The sequence below is a fragment of the Helicoverpa armigera genome, chromosome 23 (assembly GCF_030705265.1).
Source record: "Helicoverpa armigera isolate CAAS_96S chromosome 23, ASM3070526v1, whole genome shotgun sequence".
NCBI classification, from domain to species: Eukaryota; Metazoa; Arthropoda; class Insecta; order Lepidoptera; family Noctuidae; genus Helicoverpa; species Helicoverpa armigera.
Genome location: NC_087142.1, coordinates 2,325,583 through 2,337,686, shown reverse-complemented (window position 1 = coordinate 2,337,686; position 12,104 = coordinate 2,325,583). Strand labels below are relative to the sequence as shown.

General features: G+C 36.1%; 3 protein-coding genes across 6 annotated transcripts in view; 1 reads left to right on the top strand and 2 right to left on the bottom strand.

Moving 5' to 3' along the window:
• The first annotated feature begins 2,565 nt into the window (after positions 1–2,565).
• On the top strand, positions 2,566–4,014 carry LOC110371363 (uncharacterized). Of its 2 annotated transcripts, XM_021327567.3 has the most exons (2): positions 2,566–3,475; positions 3,595–4,014. In XM_021327567.3, exons 1-2 carry the CDS (start codon positions 2,626–2,628, stop codon positions 3,618–3,620), a joined length of 876 nt encoding a protein of 291 aa, XP_021183242.3. In that variant the 5' UTR covers positions 2,566–2,625; the 3' UTR covers positions 3,621–4,014. The 2 variants fall into 2 exon arrangements, with proteins under 2 accessions (XP_021183242.3, XP_021183241.3); XM_021327566.3 differs by having other exon boundaries at positions 2,566–4,013.
• LOC110371385 (uncharacterized) lies at positions 3,962–6,535 on the bottom strand. The gene has a single exon (XM_021327610.3). The coding sequence runs from the start codon at positions 6,282–6,284 to the stop codon at positions 4,776–4,778; it is 1,509 nt and encodes a 502-aa protein (XP_021183285.3). The 5' UTR covers positions 6,285–6,535; the 3' UTR covers positions 3,962–4,775.
• Positions 6,536–9,265: 2,730 nt separating this feature from the next.
• The window catches only part of LOC110371348 (coiled-coil domain-containing protein R3HCC1L), a 30,567-nt gene continuing 27,728 nt past the window's right edge, over positions 9,266–12,104 (bottom strand). For all 3 annotated transcript variants that reach the window (XM_021327535.3, XM_021327534.3, XM_021327533.3), the window contains one exon: positions 9,266–12,016. The gene's annotated coding sequence lies outside the window, so the exon portion shown is untranslated. The remainder of the gene's footprint in view (positions 12,017–12,104) is intronic.

Sequence of the window (12,104 nt, the reverse complement as noted above, 5' to 3'; positions counted from 1 at the left end):
CGCTTTTTAGTTTTATCCTCCAATGATGATGTTAATCGTTTCTCTTTACTAGAAAAATCTCTGCTAGTATTAGTATTTTCTTCCACGGACCTCATTATCATAAAACCTTCCTGCTGATCCAGCGTCTCGGGGTTCATTCTATAAAATAAAGCATACGGGGTTTCATTGACTTCTAAACTTTCTTCACGACTCCCAATCCTGGCTACGTCCATTGCCCTATGCGTTCCAATGGTTTTATCTTTTCCTATGTACTTCCTCATATTATCAGATACGACACTCCGTTTGCTTTTCTCAAACAAATCTAAAGTTTTCGTGGTATCTCGCTTCCTGAATTCACCTTTGTGTCGTCTGTCTGCAATTTTTTGTGTCATGTCGTCTAGAACTCGCGACATTATCTCCATGTTATGTTCGTGGAGTCCATTCGCTTTGTGCAAAGTTTTATCCATCATCAGCGACGTGGGTAACCTCTGTCGTTTCTCCTGAGATGTGTGGACGGACAACGAGGTCAGCTGACGGTTATTATTTAATCGAACAATTTTCTGGGGATCAGTCGATATTTGTGTCTTCCTAACATTCATTTGCACAAAACTCGGTTTAGGGTCAAACACTCCGTCCTGTTTTTGTTTCTTTTGGCTACGTTGCTTCAGTTGGCTGTAGTCGGTTTTAGGCCTTATTGGCGAAATTGGTTGATTGTTTGAAGGTTGATTATGAGGGGCAGCTTCTTGAGCGTTAGCATAATCAACTCTGACAGAAGGGTTGTTAGGTGTCTGTGTATTTTGCGGTTCTTGTGGTCCAGAAATAGCAGTATTACTCGGCTGTTGATGTTGAGTCCTTTGTTGCCACTGTTTTGGTGCTTCAGTGTTTCTGTACTCTTCGACTATTCTTTTCGCGTTGCTCTTGCCGGCTTCGTGTCCTCTGAGTCTCGCGTTATCTACTACTACTGCGGTGGACGGCGAATACCTTGAAGGAGTCTTCATAACTTTAAAGTGAGAATCGACAACATGCTCGTTGTTTATCTTCTGATATTTTGGGTTATATGATCCTGTGAACTGTTTCTTGCTGTTGACACTGAATCCGGTCTTTACGTAAGCTCCAATGCCATTGTCCAAGGCCATGAAGCCTATGTTTGGATTATCATCGTATATGTAGTACATGAGAACTGGGGACACTGCATTAAAGTATAAAAACGCACTAATTATCTTGAACAGTATCTTCATCTTGACTGACACAAACTAACTGCTGTTGGTTATTGCATTCTTCTTATAAATTTTTTGCTCTCAGGTTACTGTTGTTTATTTATCCGTATGGATTGCAAACAAACAAACTTTTGAATCACACTACAATCAATAATGACATCTTTGTAGGGTTAACGAAGTTGTTAGTGGACAGCTGCAAATAAAAATAAAGTTGAACAATGAATTACTTTATATAGCACTTACAAAGTATCCGTATTTTTCAGGATTGATTGATCAGGATATACAATTCAATTAGGAACGTCGATTAATTGTTTAGCCTAAAGCATTTTAAAGAAATGTCTGAATTAAGAAGAATTATGAAAATACCTCAAATCAGATTATAAAAATGCATATTTACCTAATAAACTCACAAATAATCCAAATGTTAAAATGGTGACTGGCAAGCGAGGAGAGATTAATTCATCGTCATTATCTCAAAAGCCTTTTCCCAACTAAGTTCAACCAGTTACCTAGGCAACCTGATAGGTACCCTCGGTGGAGACTGGTGTCAGACTTGTTGGTTTTTACTATCCGTAACGATTGCCAAGGATGTTAAATCACACCCGGGACTTACATGCCCTCCGGAACAGTCATTGATGTTCAAGATATACTTAGTAAGTAAATACAAACAAAGTTAGATAGTGGGAACTTTCAAACTTTTGCCACCACTTGGCGTAAGATAGTTTTCACTAACGTACTGCAAGCAGGTACACTGAATAAAAGTGAGGAAGGTTTTGAAAATAACCCGGTTTGAGTCAAGGACCACAATGTCATGATAAAAAGAAAGATGAAGATAAAGCAATCTCTCATTAACTTGATTACAATGAATGATTTAAGACAAGCGTACTTCACAGTCTCACTTTCACAATGGCAAAAATGTACAATGTGTGAAAATGTCACAATATTGTAAGGTGTTATGAGAACAGCTATGGAAACACTTCTCATTGAAAAGATTCATTACATGAGATCAAATGCGTAAACATTGAAACAGGAAAAAATCTTGCGAAAGGACGTGACGGCGAAATGGAGTACTACATACCAGATAATGAAAAGTTGCAACCGCACACATGCTTTTTCATCCATGAGAGAATGACCGCAATACATAATACTTTTTAAAAAGTTATGATAATAATTTTCGGCATATCGTTAAAATAACAATATTATACGAATATCAAGACAATCAAGCGGTGGAACCCTGCCAGTGAATAAAACAATAACACAATCATTCGTATGTTATCAAAATAAAATCTATTAGTCATTCTATTTTTCTCATCATACATTGTTCATCTATGTAAACACCGTTTAAAAACATCAGTAGTTTACTTTATGCATTGATTCAGAACCATGCTGCTAGTCGATACTCCGACAGCCCAGCGTTAAGCACATTAAAATGAAAATTATATTGCTCGTACTGCTAGGTTCCAGCTTTATTTTAACGATAAACGCTCGGCTGATAGAGAAAATAACCGATCGAACATTGACGACAGAAACGAAAACGACTGGTTCATCTCCACCGATACGACTCACGAGGGACGTGTACGAAGAAGACGGAGGCGTCGGCTTCTCCAAGGAAGACAACGCGCAGAGTGATGAGTTCACAAAGGCCTACAGCAGGAGAGCGAGGCACTTCTTCAAAGTCAAGCCGAAGCCCGAAGTGTCAACCGTCATCCGTGTGCCCAGAGAGTCTCATGAGAAATCTGAAAAAACAACTAAACATACCAGCACTTCACCCAGTGCGCCAGTTACAAAACCAAAAGTCACCCTCGTGAAAAAACCGATACCAAAATATAACGAAATGGACTACGATGACGACTTCCAAATGAAGATAAGCCGATCGCCCGTGAGAGTGGTAGACTCCGGCGAACACGAAGACGAAGATTTTAATCTCGACGACTACGACTTTGATGTAAATCATGACGAATTTGTAGGAAGAGGCAAGCCGTTGGAGCCACGTACTAAGCAAGCTACCCAAGAACGCCCTATGAAACCTAAACACGAAGTAAAAGCGACACCCCGTGTGACACAAGAAATTAAAACGCAAAACAAAGTTGTTTCTACCCCCACACACCGACCCGTGTCCAACAAGAAGGAACGTGCTGTAGACAGTGTCATGAGGAAACCAGGTGAGAAAGACGACTATTATGACGATGTCACTACTACTAAAGCTCCCGAGAAAGAGAAGGCACGTGACCTGGACGACGAGTTCAATGACGACAACGAGGAAAGTAAGGAATTCGAAGGTAAATCTGTCCGAATGGTTCGCTCACCTTGGAAAATAAATTCTTATGTGGATAAATTAGGAGAGAAAACCTCTTCTGTGATGACTAAAGTACTCAGTATTCTACCTATGTTCCCGCAGGTGCCCAACAAAAACCCAGACGATGAAACTATGAATACGGACATGGACCCTTGGGCTGACAGATCTTAGGCGACTTACTTATTTTGCAGATTTTAGATTTTATCGAATTGTTTTTGCCTATTGTGAATATGTTATTTCAATTTGTTCAAATTTTTACCTAATCACTTTAGTACATCATTTGTGTGAATCGAATTGACTAGTTATATATAAATGTTATTAGTGGTATTGTCAGAAGTATACAGAATATTGCGTTACTGTTTGCCTTTTTTTATTTTACATAATATTATTCTGCATTAAAATATAGCGGCTAGGGTAAATATTTATTTTACGAAAACAGAACACCAGTTTTTTCGTAAATTTTATTTCTAAGAAATACATATCTTAAGGTAGCTTTGTGTGTATCGCTTATACCTAGCTTAAATATTACATTTTATATTTCGAATTTGCATTGTAAATCAACATTATAAAAATATTGTTCATTACACAGTTTTGCCGTTTCATTTTAAAACTCGTACCTACTTAAAGCAACAATTGATTTTTGGGGACTTATCATCAATCAGTCTACCTACATAGTCTATAAACGTTACAACATGGTCAAAATCGTTAGGTTATGTGAAGGTTAATGTATCGCACAGTTTGCAGTTACAGTGAACTACATTAAGGTTTTAATGATTAGTTCAATGTTCAAGAAAGAATGTTACTTGTGAGATGACGGCAGATAGAAGAGTATGGAAGAAGAAAACATGCTGCGCCGACCCCAAATAAAATTGGGATAAGGGCAGGAGGATGATGATGATTAGTTCAATGCTATTCTAAAACAGAGGCAGCGATGGATCGTGATCGTGATGCCCACCTGAAGTAAAAAAGACTTATCAGCTAGGTAAAAAAACAATGCCCTACAATAGCAGATAATAAAAAAAATAACAGCGAGCGATGTCATCGCTATGAATGTTACGACTTATTGTCTTCCTTCAGTCCATTCGGTTGTTTACCCTGAAAAGGAAATCAACAAACATATTATGATTTCCTAGACCATTATGATAGTCTATTATCTCTAAACACAATTCCGAATTGTTTAAACCTCCGCAAAACTCCACTTTTTCAGTCACTCACTTTGCACAGTCTGTCGTCACTTTTTGAGTGTCGCGGTTGAGTATATCACTCAAATGTTTCGCCTCCTGTCATATCCTGTAGTGGTCTGCATAATCTGCTTCGTTGCTGAGGGCCGCTCTCTTTGCCGCGTCTATGTACTTGTTGAAGCTGTGTTGTACTGCATTTGATTTGTCATGTCCTGTGTGAGTCTTCTCAAACTTTTGATCCCTTGTGTTTCCTGAATTGTTGGCATTTGTCGATTGGTTTCCAACTGCCGCGGCTGCTTGGGACCGCAAGTAAGCTTCAGATCCACCCAGGTGAGCGTTAGAACTGCCCCTCTCTATTCCTCTTGTGCTGCTGTTATTGTTATCGAAGAATTCTTTGTCTTCTTGGTATTCATCCTTGTGGTAGACTCTGTGAAAACCTTTCCTGTTTTCACCTTTATCTCGATTTACTTGATTAATTATTTTAGAATCTTTCTTATGATCTTCTGAGCCGAACTTATTTGCAAAAGTGTCTAGAAAATCTTTGAATCCATTATATCGATTTAATTTGTTTTCATACTCAGTTTTATGGTCAGAATGTTTCTTTGCACCGTTTTCACGTTTGTCGAATTCATGATCTTGTCGTTTACCTTTAGTTGCTGCTGATTCTGCATTTGCATATCTGGAATAGACATCTTGGCTTTCTGTGTTTGTTAATGGAGGTACAGTTGAATAATAATTACTGTTTTCTAATCGTCGAATTCTGCCATTATCTTCAGGCATTGAAATATCATGGTCGAAATCTTTGCCCCAATCCAATCCTTTAAATGAAAGTGGGTCCTCGTCGTAACCACTCCTTTCAAAATAATCATTAAGAACAAATGAAAAAAATGGCTCATCTCCTGTTATAGGGTTGTCGGTGACATCATAATAACTTCCAGGGCTTGCAGCATAACCGGCAGGAGTATCGTTTTCTGTAACCTCATAAACTGGTATACTTTGAATTCCTTCTAATACATAACGTTTGTCTTTCACTTTTTCTGCATCATACATATCTTTGTCATGTGCATATTCATAAGGGCTATGGTAAAAGTATGGCCAACTGTCATATGAACTTCTAGAACTGCTCCTTACGTCGTCATCGTCTATTCGGTATTCACTGCTGCCGTCATACCCAGATACAAACTCTTTATCCGGGGGAGGGTGGTAGTGCATCACTGACTTCAGTTTATCATACATGTTGTCTGATTTCATTCTCGAAGTTTCATATTTAGCTTTGGATGCGGATTTCGCTATTTCATAGTCTATGTCCCTTTTTGTAAATGGGGTTGTGTGAGGCGAGATAACGTAATCAAATGTTGGTGGCGGATCATTCCTCAATTTTTCAACAGACGTGGGGTTTTGCGGCACATAAGGGATAACAACAGGCTTTTCGATGCCAACAAACTGTCCAGGTTCATCGAAGTGTCTGTAAACATAACCACTTTGCAGCACCTGCGGCATGTTTGATCTCGATTTTCTTGACATGTGCTCCGAATATGAGTGGTGTTGAACTGTGTATGTTCCGTAAATCACTCGCGACATGAAACACAATATTATTGTAAAGCGACGCATAGTAGCTACATCCACGTGTTTTCAGATGCTCTCTGCAATATTAACTGGAAGTGGTTGTCCCTAATCGCGTCTATATGAATTGTTTGTTTTCTCCGCGGTCAACAACATTGTCCGGCTGACAATAGATGGTGCCGGGTCAGACGGCCATTGAGACATATTCCGGTGTCTACAATGAGAATGGGTGACTAATTACCTACGGTTAGTATAAACTGCATTCACCTACTTTGCTGTAGGTACTAACAATCTAGGACTGTACCTTTGTTATTATAGTGGTTGAGACTATTGTCATAGTCTAACGATAAACAATAGAAACTATTCCCGTGCAGAAATAATAGATAACTATATAGACCAACCCAAGCCATTACGAAAGTTGTATCAGACACTACTTACCTGCTAATTGAATCTAAACCTAAGTCGTAATTGTGTCTCTAAGTACAATAAATTCAATTATAATGTTGAATTAATCGCCTAATTTCTATCGGAATAGACTCTGAGACTTATTTTTATTTGCGAGAAAAGCACGAGTATTCGATATAATCCTACTGTATGTATTTAAGTACTTAAGTACGTATAGGTTGATAGATAGGGGTATTACACATTTTAGGTCGTTTATTTTGATCTTCAAAAAGGCTCTTAAAGGCTTCAAAACTGAACCGATTTAAATAATTATTTCTCTGTTGGGAAGCTACACTATCCTCGCGTGACATACCTCTAGGCTAGGTATAATATATTTTCCAGGTGAGTTTCCACGGGACGCGGATGAACTAAGGGGAAACAGTAAAAAATATTATGAGGAATATAAGATGACCATGATAGCTAGATTTTTTTCAGATGGTGATTTTATAAATGAGTCGTGCGGAAAACAGCATCGCTCATACCAGCAGCCACCAGAAGAAAACTGTGCAAAAAAACTGAACTGATGATTAGTAAATTTATTTGACCCGTCAAAAGAACTTTTAAACGGCGGAATCGATAAAGATGAAATATTACGTAGGGATAGACACCAGTCTAACCAAAGGGATTGCCCGGGTAACTGGGTTGAGGAGGTCATAGGCAGTCGCTTCTTGTAAAGCACTGGTACTCAGCTGAATCTGGTTAGACTGGAAGCCGACCCCAACATAGTTGGGAAAAAGGCTCGGTGGATGATAATAGTGATAGACAGATGACGGCTGATAGAAAAGTATGGAAGGAGAAACCATGCTGCGCCGATCCCAAATAAAATTGAGATAAGGGCAGGAGGGTGACGACTAATAGACAGAAAAGGATACCGACTTGTAGCTAGACTTCATCGTTTATGGGTATAGGTACATGTGCCCAGGTAGTGAGTTGCCAATTTATATGACAGATGCGCATAATAACTATTATAGGTACTTAGTCTCATTCTGATTCAGTTCCTTAAAACGAAATCTATTCTTAGACTCAAAAAAAAAACTTAAATCAATAAGCAGTCACAAAATTAGTTACACCTGTTTAATTAAATAAAAAAGTGCGCAGTCAAATGAGGTATCGCAATTGGTCTCACTCCGTTTGCTACAAACAACTGTGTGTGGCCTTCGATTGGTTCTGGTCGAAGCCATTGGTACGGGGCGCGTAGCCTGTGTCTGTCGTAATGCCATTGTAAGTTGTTCTTTGACAATTGGTGCAGCTGTGTCTGGTAGTAACATTACTATGACAGTTGTGACAAAAATGTTCGCAAGAGAAAGGGAAGATGAGCGGAGATGTCATAAGGCAGGCAGGTCAGGCGCCTTCTTCTAAGTTAAACGCTCCGTTACAAGTGCTCCAATCTAACCCGCATTATGACGACGCAACGTTAGTTTCGGAGATTTCCCGTTTTGACATAATAAACCATCAGCTGCACGGGATAAGTAACAGTTGTGGTGTAAATATTGAGTCATGAGTGTATGTGTGAAGGGATACACTCATGATCAGTAAATCGGAATCACTCGTTATATTTATATACAAAGTACTTAACATGCCATATTTATGAATAAATTGAAAGAATCATTATATAAAAAATAGGTACTATTCGTGTTTTGGTGAACATGAAAAGATGGTTTTAATAAAGTAACAACAGTGGCCCTTTTTAGTGAAGGACGAGGATTTATATTTTATACCAATTAAAATAGTTAATAAAAGGTAGGTACAAATCAGTGAAATAAAACACCAAAAATAAGACAATCAACTTTATTTATTTGTATATCAATTTTAGAATAACCTTTATTTTTACAAAAATAAAATTCTCTACTTTATTTTGTACAGATCAAGCCTCATTGACCGTTCGTTACGGGTAAAGTAGATAGAAGTCATTGTCGATAATGTCCGGTAAATTCAAACAATGGATTCAATGTCCAAAATTAATTTGAGTTATTTGTCCCTAACTACAATTCGTGAATGTCGAAATCATTAGTAAGTAGGATATAAAATCATGGATTTTGATAAGAATTTTGTCATTTGAGTACAAAAGGTACCACAGTACATAATGATACAGGATACAATTGTTGATCAAGTTTATTAAAACTGACAAAAATATTATGCAAAGACAATTTGAGTAAATCTACTATGATGTGAAATGGTTCTTAGATCATCGGAAATATTACTGCGTTGAAAGCAGATCACTCAGAAACATTGTGTATTTATATTCGTAAATGCATTTTAGTCAAATATTCTATAATTTTTTTTTGAAAGAATCATAGGCACAATACAAATAAAAGGAGCCTGGGCTTGGTATATGTTTTTCGTTACCTAAACTAAGAAAGTCTTGGTATAATTCTGTGTAAAGTTTGCAAAAGCTTACCTTTTTTGCTTACTGTACACAAAATATGTAATACATTTGTTTTGCTAAATGTCAAAAGAATGGCGGTATTTGTAGTAAATAAATTCTGAAAACAAGTTGGAATAGTGTAGATACTAAAATTCGATCGCGTTCAGAAATTAGCAAAGAATAATGTTTTGCTTTCATCATTATTTTAAATCTAAAAATCTTTTTAGTTTTAATATCAATGAATCTCGCCATTATCTCTAACATTAGCTAACTTTAGTCACATTATGTACAGAGGTGAAAAATAAAAACTTAACAAAATGACGTATGAGAATATTTATTTATTGTAGTGATACATTATTGTTTATATGGACGGTACGATGTGAAACTGACTTCATAGATATGTACATTGTTATTGCACAGTTTATTTATTAAAAAAGAAACATTATTTAAGAGAATCCTGTCACATGATTTTATATAAAATCAAAAGTACGTATTGGTAAAATCTATCATGAACTCATTTAGGAAAAGAAATCGTTTACGCTGTTTTTCAGTGCACAAATAAATTCAACAGAATTAAAAGTTTAAACTAGAAGTAGTTAGAATGTGTATGTCTATCAAGTATCCACATATTTTTGCTAGTATGTGGATAATGTAGTGGGCTGCAATATTGTTTAACTGTTTGTTACTATTCTTGTAACATTTATATTGTCCCATGAATAAAATAAAATAAAGTGCTATGACACACATGACTATTAAAAGGCATTTTTTCTTGGGACCGTAGTGTGGATCTGAACTGTTGTCGCTTATGTATATTGCAAATTCATGACATCTGGCAACATTCAAGCATTACAATTGTCAGTTTCCGTGTAGAGTGTCAGCATTCAAAAGTTGCCATATTAAAAAATATATATTAAAATTGAGCCAGTCAGTAAAATAGTTTTAAAACACCGAATTAGTAATCAGATCTTTGGCTGAATTGTGATACTGGTAACAAAATATATTAATCTTTTTCACGTACATATTCTTTTGTGACAAACCTTTTTTACATAGATCGGTATTTATTTTGTAAATTGACAGTATAATATCATTCATTCTTGTTGGTGAGTCTATGGTAGATGACAACAAGAGCGAGTGAAAGCATATTAAAACAAGACAAAAGTTCAGTAGTCACAGGATATGTGTAAAGACAGAAAAATAACATGCATAAACAACATAGAGAATAGTTGAGATTATATACGAAGTATAACTCGCTTTTGTCGCCACTTTTCTATCGCTGCGGTTGTCAACATTCATATTGAAAGAAGTCACAATCATATGAAACCTCTATAGGCTAGCTGCCGACTTAATCCAAAATATTTTCAGTCATAAATATAGAAAACGAACAAAAACTGTATAAATATTATTAATCACTCTTATACTTGACTGCTAAGAAGGGTTTCAGCGGGAACGCTCTGTCCATTTTCTATATCTATGGTCACAGTTCAACAAAACGCAAGGAGTACATTTAATAAAATGAGAAGTTACCACAAAATCGATAACTAGCTATTCGTTCTTGGCCATAAAGACTCTAATAAGGTCGGTAAAAGGACATTTTACTTACAGTTATCGGCACGAATATCGGGCCATGACCTTCACCTGCGCAGAAGCGATTTACTGCCTTATTGCCTTATGCGTACGGGTGCGCAAAGCGATCCCCACTCTTCCGCCGAGAGCCCAATATCCGTGCCGGTATCTGTACGAGACAATATTTTCTCATTTTTTTTATCAACAACGGCAACGAATGATTCAAATCCGTCGCCATATATCTAATTTCTCATTATTAAAAACATTTTTCTATATTCAAAATTCAAATATTCGTTCTCCATTGCTACCAAAACTACCGCATCTTTATCTTTAGTCAAAATAAAAGTAGTTCTAAAACTACCTTCCTTCGATCCGAACGCTAGAACAAGTAATTACTATAATTATCATAAGACGCAATATTAAAAACTATTATTCTGCTAATAATTAAACCTACTTTCGTCTAATAAAGTTAACGCAAAGAGGTTTTGAAGTCCGAGCGTTACATACAACCAGACTAGACAACGAAGGCACAACTCGCAACAAATTATACATACGATTTTGAATTCCAAATATGAAAACTGCAATCAAACATTTAATTTATTATTAAAAAGAAATACACCAGTATATTTAAATGAAAATACGTCGAAGTATTCTTGGTACTTGCTAGAAAGATTTTTATGTTCCATTGCACGATCAATATTTGGCATTCAAAAGGCTAAACTTATCTGTACTTAAAATAAATAAAACTGTTTAAGCAACTTTTATCACGCTTTTGGCCGCATGCAGAAACCAACCAACTCGTTTACACAATAAAACTATATTAAAATATATGAGACAGCTAAATAAATACTAATATTTGGCTTCTATGAATACTACAGATGTATACATATAACTTAAAGGAAATATTATGCAGTTAAAATGTCATGAATACGATTTTTCTAGAACTGTTTAAGTAGTATGATCCATACCTTTAAAGAAATAAAACATGCAATTTTAATTATTAGCTAACTGTAAGATTTATCACCCAATTTTTCCACACATATACATAAAACATTCGTCAAAACTTACAATATATGTTGTGATATGAGATTGGACTCACATTCTTTTATAAGCATAGAGTTTTCACTGTCACTTCAAATCGTATACATACATACAATATAATACACGACTTTATTAAAAAAAACACAAAATTAAAATTAGCGAACAAAAATAAACATAAAATTTAAAGCTCTAAGCATTAACCGAACTTACGTAAAGGACCAAAACCTCTTAGGCGTCGTATATTCTAATATTTCGCATAGAAAAATATCTATAGTTCTAAAACTACATTAACTTTAGTAAAACGAACGTGTTTAGTGAGAGCTTTGACGTATCTCCCATAGAATGGAATCCAGCCCGCGTGGTTAATCTGAAAATAGTTAAATAAATATGGGTAATATTTTATAAACAAAAACTTATTGCTTTATTAAATTAATTAGGTAAAGTAAAGATAAAAT

Coding starts and splice junctions, on each gene's coding strand:
- LOC110371363 (XM_021327566.3), top strand. CDS start 2,626: ATGAAAATTATATTGCTCGTACTGCTAGGTTCCAGCTTTATTTTAACG.
- LOC110371385 (XM_021327610.3), bottom strand. CDS start 6,284: ATGCGTCGCTTTACAATAATATTGTGTTTCATGTCGCGAGTGATTTAC.